Genomic DNA, 12130 nt, shown 5'->3' on the forward strand with positions numbered 1-12130 from the left:
GCGAAGCAGAGGCAGACCGATCATCAGTAGTCTCTTTCTGCTTTTTATCAGCGGTTCCGCTGTGTGTGGAGGCAGGCCAGCTGCCTGTGGGCCAGTTAGGTGCTTTTCTTATGCCGGGCCAGGGCCGATACAGAGGTAGAGAGGAACTGAGTCCTGGTAGGCCTCACTGTTGCTGCTCCCACAAGCCCCAGCCCATCACTTCACTGGCAGGCACCACGCCACCACTCCAACCTGCACAGTGACCCCTGAACTCTGTTCCACTGCTGTCCCTCTGCACCGACGTGGCCCTGAATCCCAGCTTCAAACACTACCGGGGCCTCACTCTCCTGAAACCCCCCCCAGGAGAGAACACAAGCAGGTCAGCCAACCAGCACCGTCACCGCTGACACTTGAGAGATCGATTAACCGTGCATGCCCAGAATAGGCAGAAGTGTGTGGGGGAGGGGGGGGAAATCCAATTATTTTTCATAGCAGAGAACGCCACATCAAAGGTAGAATTTCCACAGCACTATGTGGCATTTGAAATCAGGTCTGGAACCATGAAGTGTATTGGCATGACTTTTATCAATTTAATTACGGAAATCTTAATTTGAGAAAGAGAGTGCACGGGGAGAGGGAAAGCGGAGAGAGAAGAGAGTTAGACTGCACGCAGTGATGGCTTCATTCCGTGGCTAGATGGAGTTGTGAAAGTGGTCGTCGATGCGGCACCAAACCCAGTCAGAATGTGCACCACGTCTCCACACCGGGGCACCAGAGAAAGCTCAGCCCAGATATTCAAGGAATGGCCCTTTTGGTGAAGGGCTTCAGACCTGAGTAACTGAGTGGCGGGAGGATTTCATTAAATCCTCGAACTCGTCTCATTCTCTCAGTGGACTCTAGTGCTTTCATATGGCTGTAGTTATTCATGGGCTAAATGTTAATGAAGAGGGGCACAGCCGACTTCCATTACTGGTTCAACCTCAGTTGCCCCACACGCACATCACACAGTCAAATGCGGAGCTGTCATTAGCTCCCCATATGTCTCAGGGGGAAAACAATGTCACTTCAAGAGAGACTATTTCTCTTGGAGGGAGAGAGGCAGCATTGATCAGCTGCAACGAGGTTTAAGAGGAGTTTAACAGAAGATGGAGAGAAGCTGAGTGTGTGACGCGGGGGGTTGGAGTGGGGGGGGATCACTTGCGACAGAATGTATAGCGCTGCCACGACTGATCTTTCCATAGATTGCCGTGCTGCGTCTGACTGTGGTATTCTCTCTCTCTCTCTCTCTCTCTCTCTCTCTCTCTCTCTCTCTCGCTCTCTCTCTGTCTGTCTGTCTGTCTGTCTGTCTGTCTGTCTGTCTGCCTGTCTGTCTGTCTGTCTGTCTGTCTCTCTATCTCTCTCCATTCCTAAAAGTCAATTGTATTTATTCCTGCTTTCAAGCAAGCAAGTGAGGGGGGATGAGTTTTTTTTCCATCTCCAGCCTGATGTATAGTAGTTCCATGGTGATAAAACATCATGGATTGAAGCTTATAGTGATATGTCTGCTGCATCTGATCCTCTATATTTGCCTCATGGATCCAGATGTGTTGTTTCTGCATGGGTTCCATTCTGTAATTAACTCTCAGCTCCTGCCCCCTGATGCCATTCTTTCCCTGTCATTACCCAGTCTCCTGCGTGCCAGAGCCAGGTGACGAGCAGATGGACCTGGCTGGTGCTGAACTGAGCACAGGCACTTTCCCATCCCTGCCTGTCCCTGCCCACCGCCCCAAAAACACCAAATCTGCCTGTCCCTACCCACCACCCCAACAACAATATCCCTGCCTGTCCTTGCCCACCGCCCCAACAACACTATCCCTGCCTGTCCCTACCCACCACCCCAACAACAATATCCCTGCCTGTCCTTGCCCACCACCCCAACAACACTATCCCTGCCTGTCCCTACCCACCACCCCACTAACACTATCCCTGCCTGTCCCTACCCACCACCCCACTAACACTATCCCTGCCTGTCCCTACCCACCACCCCAACAACAATATCCCTGCCTGTCCTTGCCCACCGCCCCAACAACACTATCCCTGCCTGTCCCTGCCCACCGCCCCAACAACACCATCCCTGCCTGTCCATGCCCACCGCCCCAACAACACTATCCCTGCCCACCACCCCAACAACACCATCCCTGCCTGTCCCTGCCCACCGCCCCAACAACACCATCCCTGCCTGTCCCTGCCCACCGCCCCAACAACACTATCCCTGCCTGTCCCTGCCCACCGCCCCCAACAACACCATCCCTGCCTGTCCCTGCCCACCGCCCCAACAACACCATCCCTGCCTGTCCCTGCCCACCGCCCCAACAACACTATCCCTGCCTGTCCCTGCCCACCGCCCCAACAACACCATCCCTGCCTGTCCCTGCCCACCGCCCCAACAACACCATCCCTGCCTGTCCCTGCCCACCGCCCAAACAACACTATCCTTGCCTGTACCTGCCCACCGCCCCAACAACACCATCCTTGCCTGTACCTGCCCACCGCCCCAACAACACCATCCTTGCCTGTCCCTGCCCACCGCCCCAACAACACCATCCTTGCCTGTACCTGCCCACCGCCCCAACAACACCATCCTTGCCTGTCCCTGCCCACCGCCCCAACAACACCATCCTTGCCTGTACCTGCCCACCGCCCCAACAACACTATCCCTGCTTGTCCCTGCCCACCGCCCCAACAACACTATCCCTGCCTGTCCCTGCCCACCACCCCAACAACACTATCCCTGCCTGTCCCTGCCCACCGCCCCAACAACACTATCCCTGCCTGTACCTGCCCACCGCCCCAACAACACTATCCCTGCTTGTCCCTGCCCACCGCCCCAACAACACTATCCCTGCTTGTCCCTGCCCACCGCCCCAACAACACTATCCCTGCCTGTCCCTGCCCACCACCCCAACAACACTATCCCTGCTTGTCCCTGCCCACCGCCCCAACAACACTATCCCTGCCTGTCCCTGCCCACCACCCCAACAACACTATCCCTGCCTGTCCCTGCCCACCACCCCAACAACACCATCCCTGCCTGTCCCTGCCCACCACCCCAACAACACTATCCCTGCCTGTCCCTGCCCACCACCCCAACAACACTATCCCTGCCTGTCCCTGCCCACCACCCCAACAACACTATCCCTGCCTGTCCCTGCCCACCACCCCAACAACACTATCCCTGCGTCTCTCTCTCTCTCTCTCTCTCTCTCTCTCTCTCTCTCTCTCTCTCTCTCTCTCTCTCTCTCTCTCTCTCTCTCTCTCTCTCTCTCTCTCTCTCTCTCTCTCTCTCTCTCTCTCTCTCTCTCTCTCTCTCTCTCTCTCTCTCTCTCTCTCTCTCTCTTGTTACATGGAAATGACTAAATAATCGAATAACACCACAGTCCTTAATGAGAGCCACTGTGTAAGTGTGCACACGATGAGGAATACGAGTAGGCTGATGTCTGCGTGTGCACTTCATCAGAGGTAGCTGTTTCGACCAATGTTTTAACGAGCAAATCAAAGTAAACACTTGTCACACACTAGTAATAACATAAAACATATGACACAAAATGTTTTGTTTGAGCGGCAGGTCTCAAGGCAGAGGCACAGCATTAAATGACAACAGATTAAAGCTGCGAAATTGGCACCCACAGAAGAAAAAACATCTTAAAAAGAACACATTAAGCAACCAGTAGAATACAATGACATATTCTGCGTGGCAGTGATTGTATTTCTGTCCCTTCGTGGCAGTCTGGTAAAAAAGTCTCATTGGAATTCATGAAATAGTTTTCTCGCGGAGCGACGCTGTAAAATCAATACATTAACTGTGCTGGGGGGCTTAACGCTCTCAGAAGATTGTGTTTATGGACCCTGGCCCGTTTCCCTGAGTGGGGTGCATTACATTTGAATCGGGGGAATTATCTACGTACTTTCCAGATAATACACAATGATAAAACACTAAAATGGCCTCGGTTAATCTTATTCTAGAATCAAGTATGTGTGTGTGTGGGCGTCTGCGTATGCGTGTGTGTGATTGTGGGAGTAGTTTCTATAAATACCTGCATGTGTGTGTTTCTGAATGTACGTACACACTGAGTGTATGAAACTTTAGGAACACCTCCCTAATATTGAGTTGCACCCCCCTTTTGCCCTCAGAACAGCCTCAGTTCGTCGTGGCGTGGACTCCACAAGGTGTCGAAAGCGTTCCCACAGGGATGCTGGCCCATGTTGACTCCAACGCTTCCCGCAGTTGTGTCAAGTTGTCTGGATGTCCTTTGGGTGGTGGACCAATCTTGATACACACGGGAAACTGTTGAGCGTGAAAAGCCCAGCAGCGTTGCAGTTCACACACACAAACCGGTGCGCCTGGCACCTACTACCATACCCCATTCAAAGGCACTTTTGCCTTGCCCATTCACCCTCTGAATGGCACACACACACAACCCACGTCTCAATTGGCTCAAGGCTTTCAAATCCTTCTTTAACCTCTCGGGTCCCATTCGTCTACAGTGATTGAAGTGGATTTAACAGGTGACAGCAATCAGGGGGGACCCTCGATTTCACCTGGATTCACCCGGTCTATGTCATGGAAAGAGCAGGTGTTCCTAATGTTTTGCAAACTCTGAACATATTGCACCGGATGCATAGAGTTGATGGTATATACCTACTGTATCTATGAGTTGCAGTGTTTTGTATCCTGTGAGCGTGTGAATATTAACCGTGTGTGTCGTTGTGATGATGGGCTTATTATTTTATGGACTCCTGCTCTCTTAGTGCTCCTGTGGATGTGGCTGCTGAATGAAGATTAAATTAAGATAAAAAAAATATAGGAGGATGTGGCCCAGAGAGCCTGCAGGAGAAAGAGATGTTGTCTGTCTTTTATTTATTTGACTTTCGGCTGATTATTTGAGGGGGTTGATACCAAGAGACACATTTCCATATTTCAGGTTATGCCCATAGTACGAAATATTAAAAATCATTTATATGTTATGGTAAATGGAAAGACATTTGAATTCAAAACATTCAACAGTAGCTACAAATTTTTCTACTATACTACGATGGATTTACAGATTTGGAGTTTAATTACTTAAGTCGCATGCCTTATGGGCCCAAGGTCACTATTTCCAATGGAACAAGAGATGGGAAAACATTCCAACTGTGACGCCACAGTCATGGTTATCGCTTCACGCTACAGTCAAAGAGACAGAGAAGCTTTCCCTTTGGCGAACCCACTCCCTGCAGGAGGAGTGAGTGAGGAGAATGGGAGAGGCAGGTAGGAAGGGAGGCAAGCACAGAGGCTCCAGGCGTTTGGGCCATGGCATTTTGGGAGGCTCATCTCCTGGCTGGGATTGACTAGAAGCCATAATATTTACTGAGAAGGTAGATTGACTTTTCAGAGAAATCAATATCTGTTATGGCCCTGAACGCTGTACTGAACCTGGAAGGTAATGGGATCTCTGCAACGCTTGGCGAACAGGACTCCATGCCTGTCTCTCTCTCTCTCTCTCATTCTCGCTACACCTCTGTTCCTTGACTTCCTTAACAGACTTTATAATGGACAAATGTTAATAATTAATGTCAGAGCAATTGGAGACAATTAAGTGTGTTGACTGGACCATTTATTTTCCCGAGGCCCGTTAGTGGGGAGCACAGCAGACAGACAGATGGAAGGAGCCCATCTGTGGAGGCAGCGAGCTACGCAGCCTCATCTTCTCCCTTTCCCCGATTTCCTCAAAGGATTACACACGTTACACACTTTACACACTTTAGACACACACGCACACACACACACACACACACACACGCGCGCGCACACGCACGCACGCACACACACACACACACACACACACACACACACACACACACACACACACACACACACACACACACACACACACACACACACACACACACACACACACACACACACACACCACCCCAGCTGGCATATCTAAAGGACAGGTCAACGAGCCCTAAACTCATTCCCGTGAAAAAAGGTGAAGGTCTTTTAGGCCACACACTGTGCACACAAGCCATCCTTTTATTTCCTCCTGAAAATAAGATTTCAGACTTAGTGTCAGTGTCATTAATACTGCAACATCTTGACACAACATTTTCACATGTGAGGTGGATGTTTTCTTATTTTCACCCTGACAACAACCAATTCAAAAAAACATGTTTTTTTCTCAAGTGAAAATGAAACTGAAAACAGCTGATGAAGCGATTTTCGTGTGGGATGAAGCGTGTTCCTGCGGTTGCATCTGTGCAATCTAGCTGCATATCGCTCAGTAGTATGAGGGAGTGTTGATGTGTGTGTGAGTTGGCTGTTGGGTTTGTGGGGGAGGATTCTTTTATGTGCATCAACATGTGTTTGTGTGAAAGGATGTGTGTGTGTGTGTGTGTGTGTGTATGTGTGTGTGTGTGCATATGCATGTGAGTTACCTCCATTCCTCTTTAAAGGTCTATTTATCTATTGCTGTCCCCTAACAAACACGTGAATGGCTTACCTAACCCAGTGGGTGGTCTTTTAGCCCCCTGCGATTGGCTGACCCCTCCAGAGAGTGTCACAACCGAAGACAGCGTGTTAGACCATAATCACACAAGCATGACCTGCCACATCATGGCACTCCCTGCCACGGTCCCGCCACTCAACACGGCATGGGCACAGGTTGCTAGGCAACAGGCCACAGGAGCTTTCAGAGAGGATGGAGGGAAAGTCGGAGACCAACAGGCAGAGATGACAGTGACAAACATGGAGGACCAGGGGTGACATGGTGCTCTTCAGTGGAAAGCATCCACCCCTGTCTACCCCTGTCACATCCTCTGTCTCCAGACTCCCTTCCTTCCTTTCAGCTCTCTCTCCATCTCTCTCGAGTGGCGCAGCAGTCTAAGGCACTACAGACGCCCTGGTTTGAATCCAGGCTGTATCACAACCGACCATGATTGGGAGTCCCTTAGGTCGGCGCACAATTGGCCCAGCATTGTATAATAATAATAATAATATATGCCATTTAGCAGACGCTTTTATCCAAAGCGACTTACAGTCATGTGTGCATACATTCTACGTATGGGTGGTCCCGGGGATCGAACCCACTACCCTGGCGTTACAAGCGCCATGCTCTACCAACTGAGCTACAGAAGGACCCGGGTTTGGCCGGTGTAGGCCGTCATTGTAAATAAGAATTTGCTCTTAAGTAAAACCTCTTGTTACTAGGGGGAAGTATTTTCATTTGTGGAAAAAAAACGTTCCCGTTTGATACGGGATATTTTGTCAGGACAAGATGCTAGAATATGCATATAATTGACAGCTTTGGATAGAAAACACTCTAAACTGTAAAGATATTGTCTGTGAGTATAACAGAACTGATGTTGCAGGCGAAAGCCTGAGAAAAATCCAATCCGGAAGTGCCTCAGGTTTTGAAATCGCTGCGTTCCAATGAGTCCCTATTGAACTGTGAGTGTGCTATGAACCAGCTTACGCTTTCTACGTATTCCCCAAGGTGTCTACAGCATTGTGACGTAGTTTGCCTGCTGCTAGCAAGGCATAATGCTATGCTAGGCTATCGATAAACTTACACAAATGCTTGTCTAGCTTTGGCTGTAAAGCATATTTTGAAAATCTGAGATGACAGGGTGATTAACAAAAGGCTAAGCTGTGTCTCAATATATTTCATTTGTGATTTTCATGAATAGGAATATTTTCTAGGGATATTTATGTCCGATGCGTTATGCTAATTATTGTCAGGCGATGATTACGCTACCGGATCCGGGATGGGGAATATCAAGATTAACTGACTTGCCTCGTTAAATGAAGGTTAAATTAAAAAAATGTAACACCATCTCCCTCTCTCAAATCCACGTTCCTCTCTGCCTCAAGGAAGACTCTTCTCCTGTGTGAGGGAATTCAAATGGGTTGTCGTATACACCGAGTGTATAAAACATTAGGAGCACCTGCTCTTTCTCTACACAGACATGATCGTCCTTTTAACTTGTCAGCGGCGTCCTGCAGCTCATTGTTAACACAAACAGCGCAATTATTGGCGGCGTCGTGTTCACGTGGAGGTCTACAGTGTTTTACAGGCATTGTGTGAAGGCCCATGTCTGCCAGAGCAGAGGCATTGCAGGGACACTTTCTCCCAGAGTGTTAACTCAATTAGTCTGTCCAGGAAGAGCCTTTATTACTTCCTCATTCTGATACGCTGGGAAACAACCTGGAGCTCAACTAAACACAGGCTTCTCACACATCTTTAACGGCAACTCTAACCTTCTGAGCAGAATCCGTACGTCTCGGTTTTATATGAGTAGGCCGGTGAGTGTGCTGAACACACATCTCTGTATGTATTCGCATGTTAATGGGAATGTGTAATAAAGCAGACTCTGTTGATATCGGTATAAATACGTTGCTTATTTACCTGACAGATCCATCTCTGGAGTGGACTGTATAAGTGTTTGAATCGTATACCGTGGGAGTTTGCTGTTTGTCTCAGTGCATTGCCCTCCGGGCCCATCCATCACCTCTGGCCAACCCTTGGCCTAAACAGCCAACCAAGCTATGCTGGAGCTGGACACAGGCAGACAGCCAGGGATGGAAACCGGCATCAACTCTAATCAATGTGGCTGTCATGATTATGTCCGGTGTGCTTTAATCTGCAACCAGGCAACAGGCAGCTCTTAAACAGAGCTGAAGAGACAGTGAAAGGTAGAGGCAGGATGGAGGGGTGAGGGTGTAGGGGAAAGGGGGCCGTTTGGCCTCACACACTCGGTGCTGTTGAAAACGTCAAACCGCCGTGCTCTGTGAGTCCCTGGCCCTGGCTAAGATCTGACACACAGCAGGGATTCACAAACCAAATGGCAGGTGAACACTTAACGCAACACAGCAATGGCACCACTCCATATCGTATTTGCCACTTGGCTGCGGTCTTTCTAGCTGGAGAAAATGTATTTTCTCTGGTAACTCACTGAGATAAATAGGGGTTAGATAATGCTTTAACCTCAATGGCCTGAAACAAAGGAGAGAACTATTCTATTAAGCTTGGGGGGGGGGGACTAACATCTATAATAGACCAAAGCTTACAAGAACACAATACAAGACTGGTTACATTGGATTTCACAACACACTACACGGAGAAGTTTCTAACAAAGATTTAAGATATCTGGGGCTTTAATATTTGAAATTAGAATATGTGTCATTCTATAGGCAATACCATGTCTTTATAAAACAACCCCCCCCCCAAATTCATTGAGATGTTGCAAGTGTATTGGGAGCAGAACCTTTCATATTAATTAAACAAATATGTGCTTTCCTAATATTATTATCCTTCGGTTGAATAGAATATCCCATCATAAAGAAGGATTCTGTCGGCAAATAAATAGCAGATGAATCCCATGTAAATGGCCTTAGGCTGGCCCCCGGGTGGGAGAACATCTGAATGGAAAACCTGTAGGGCCTCTCTATCGCATGTAAGAGGAAGAAGACAGAACATGGACGTCAGTACTCACCATGGTCGTCTGCGCACGTCATACAGGTCAATCTTATTGGGTGCTCTCCAAGGAGTGGCTGGAAAAAGGAGGAATACAAAACATCATTCTGCAACTTGATCTCTTTTTTGTTTTGTTTTTTTGATCTCTCATTTTTACCCCCAATTTTGTCGTATCCAATTGGTAGTTACAGTGTTGTCCCATCGCTGCTACTCCCCTACGGACTCGAGAGAGGCGAAGGTCAAGAGACATACGTCCTCCGAAACACGACCCTGCCGAGTCGCACTGCTTGCTTAACCCGGAAGCCAGCTGCACCAATGTGCTGGCGACCGGAAGTCAGCTCGCAGGCGCCCGGCCCGCCACAAGGAGTCGCTAGAGCGCGATGGGAAAAGGAAATCCCGACTGGCCAAACCCTCCCCTAAACTGGACGACACTGGGCCAATTGTGGGTCTCCCGGTCAACGGCCGGCTGTGACACAGCCTGGGATTGAACCCGGGGCTGTAGTGATGCCTCAAGAACTGCGATGCAGTGCGGTAGAACGCTGCGCCACTCGGGAGAACTTGATCTCTTTTACCTCTATGTCTATATGATAGTTCTAGTGAACGTTGATAATATCCTTATTAACAATGGTCTAGGACTTACCTGGGTAGTATCTTGTGACCCCCGTCGAGCTGCCGAACACCTGCCAGCGCAGAGAGCTGTCCTCCCGGCGGTTATCAATAAACACCCTCTCAAGAGCCTGGGTCCAGTTCAGCTCATTCAGGATGACTGGGGCTGCAGGGCAGGAGGAGAGGAGAGGAGAGGAGGGGAGATGAGAGGAGACACTATGAGCACAGCCACGGAGGTACAGTACATGTCCAATCGACATAGTTTTGACACTATGATTTGACTGTTGGAGGTTTAATGTTCCTTGAAAAATGTAGATTTGCAAAGGAATAGTTTGACAGTAATAAGACGAGAGTTCAGTTCACGTAACAGGGTTGACCTTAAAACGGGGGACAGGTTTTTTTTATTACCTTAAAATGAATCACTAATCACATTAAATACATAATGATCTTTGGAAATGACTTTGTCAAACCTATAAAATAAATAGGGCTTGACAGTGATGGTGAAAACTTTGAGTTTCAAATCTTCCTTGGAGTAACAGAGGATGTTTAGAGGGACGTCAAAATGGTGACCTTTGACCCTTCATCAAGTTTCCATTTAAAATGTATTCAATTTTCCATATTAAAGGGCACTTCATTTAATATAACAGCCTTTTAAAATTCTACAATTCTACAATTTCTACTTAAAAAAGGCACTCATTTCGTGGAATTACCCTTATACTGTGTGTCCAGGTCAGGATAATGTAAACACAAAACAATACAATCTCTCTTCTGGCTGAATAACCTTGTCCACCCTGACAGTGTGGTCAGACTCCATAAAAATGTATATATGCAATCAGCTGTCCCAGATCCGGAGGTGGTCCTCAGCAGTGTGGAGCAGGCATCGCTGTAATCTGGACGATATCTATACGGTGGAGAGCAGTGGAGGAATCACACCTGACATTGGTCGAGGTCATGTGTCACTGCATATGTGGAGACAGCAGTTTGGACGATGCTGCATTTGAATAGAGAGGGAAAATAATGGTGCTATTCATGCTGCTGCTATTTCCCCACAGAGCCAATCAAAACAGCTTGACTGTGTGTGTGTGTGTGTGTGTGTGTGTGTGTGTGTGTGTGTGTGTGTGTGTGTGTGTGTGTGTGTGTGTGTGTGTGTGTGTGTGTGTGTGTGTGTGTGTGTGTGTGTTTGTGTGTGTGTGGCCTGCAGTGTAGATGGCTGACATAACAATAAAGGCGGCTCACATCTGCATAATACTCCCAGTCAGCGTGTGTGTGTGTGTGTGTGTGTGTGTGTGTGTGTGTGTGTGTGTGTGTGTGTGTGTGTGTGTGTGTGTGTGTGTGTGTGTGTGTGTGTGTGTGTGTGTGTGTGTGTGTGTGTGTGTGTGTGTGTGTGTGTGTGTGTATTTAAGTTAAGGTCACAGCTATATCTCACAGGCCAGTAGTACTTTATGAAAGTACAGGACCGCCGATTGCTGAAGCGTGTAGCGCGTAAAAATCGTCTGCAACAACTCACTACCGAGTTCCAAACTGCCTCTGGAAACAACGTCAGCACGATTACTGTACGTCGGGAACTTCATGAAATGGGTTTCCATGGCCGAGCAGCCACACACAAGTCTAATGCGCAATCCCAAGCGCCAGCTGGAGTGGTGTAAAGCTCGCCGCCATTGTACTCTGGAACAGTGGAAACTCGATCTCTGGAGTGATGAATCACATTTCATCATTTGGAAGTCCAACGGACAAATCTGGGTTTGGCGGAGGCCAGGAGAACGTTACCTGCCCCAATGCATAGTGCCAACTGTAAAGTTTGGTGGAGGAGGAATGTTTTTCATGGTTTGGGTTAGTTCCAGTGAAGGGAAATCTTACCTCTACAGCATACAATGACATTCTAGATGATTCTGTGCTTCCAACTATGTGGCAACAGTTTAGGGAAGGCCCTTTCCTGTTTCAGCATTACAATGCCCCCATGTACAAAGCGAGGTCCATACAGAAATGGTTTGTCGAGATTGGTGTGGAAGAACTTGACTGGCCTGCACAGAGCCCTGACCTTAACCCCATCA

General features: G+C 48.5%; 1 protein-coding gene across 4 annotated transcripts in view; it reads right to left on the minus strand.

Moving 5' to 3' along the window:
• LOC118399834 (voltage-dependent calcium channel subunit alpha-2/delta-2-like) overlaps positions 1-12130 on the minus strand; it is a 246689-nt gene that overhangs the window by 48339 nt on the left and 186220 nt on the right. For all 4 annotated transcript variants that reach the window (XM_052473270.1, XM_052473267.1, XM_052473269.1 and 1 more), the window contains 2 exons: positions 10114-10245; positions 9493-9550 (listed from right to left, as the gene is read on the minus strand). In XM_052473270.1, the coding sequence (XP_052329230.1) occupies positions 9493-9550; positions 10114-10245 (190 nt within the window). The remainder of the gene's footprint in view (positions 1-9492; positions 9551-10113; positions 10246-12130) is intronic.

This window comes from Oncorhynchus keta, chromosome 21 (genome assembly GCF_023373465.1).
Source record: "Oncorhynchus keta strain PuntledgeMale-10-30-2019 chromosome 21, Oket_V2, whole genome shotgun sequence".
NCBI classification, from domain to species: domain Eukaryota; kingdom Metazoa; phylum Chordata; class Actinopteri; order Salmoniformes; family Salmonidae; genus Oncorhynchus; species Oncorhynchus keta.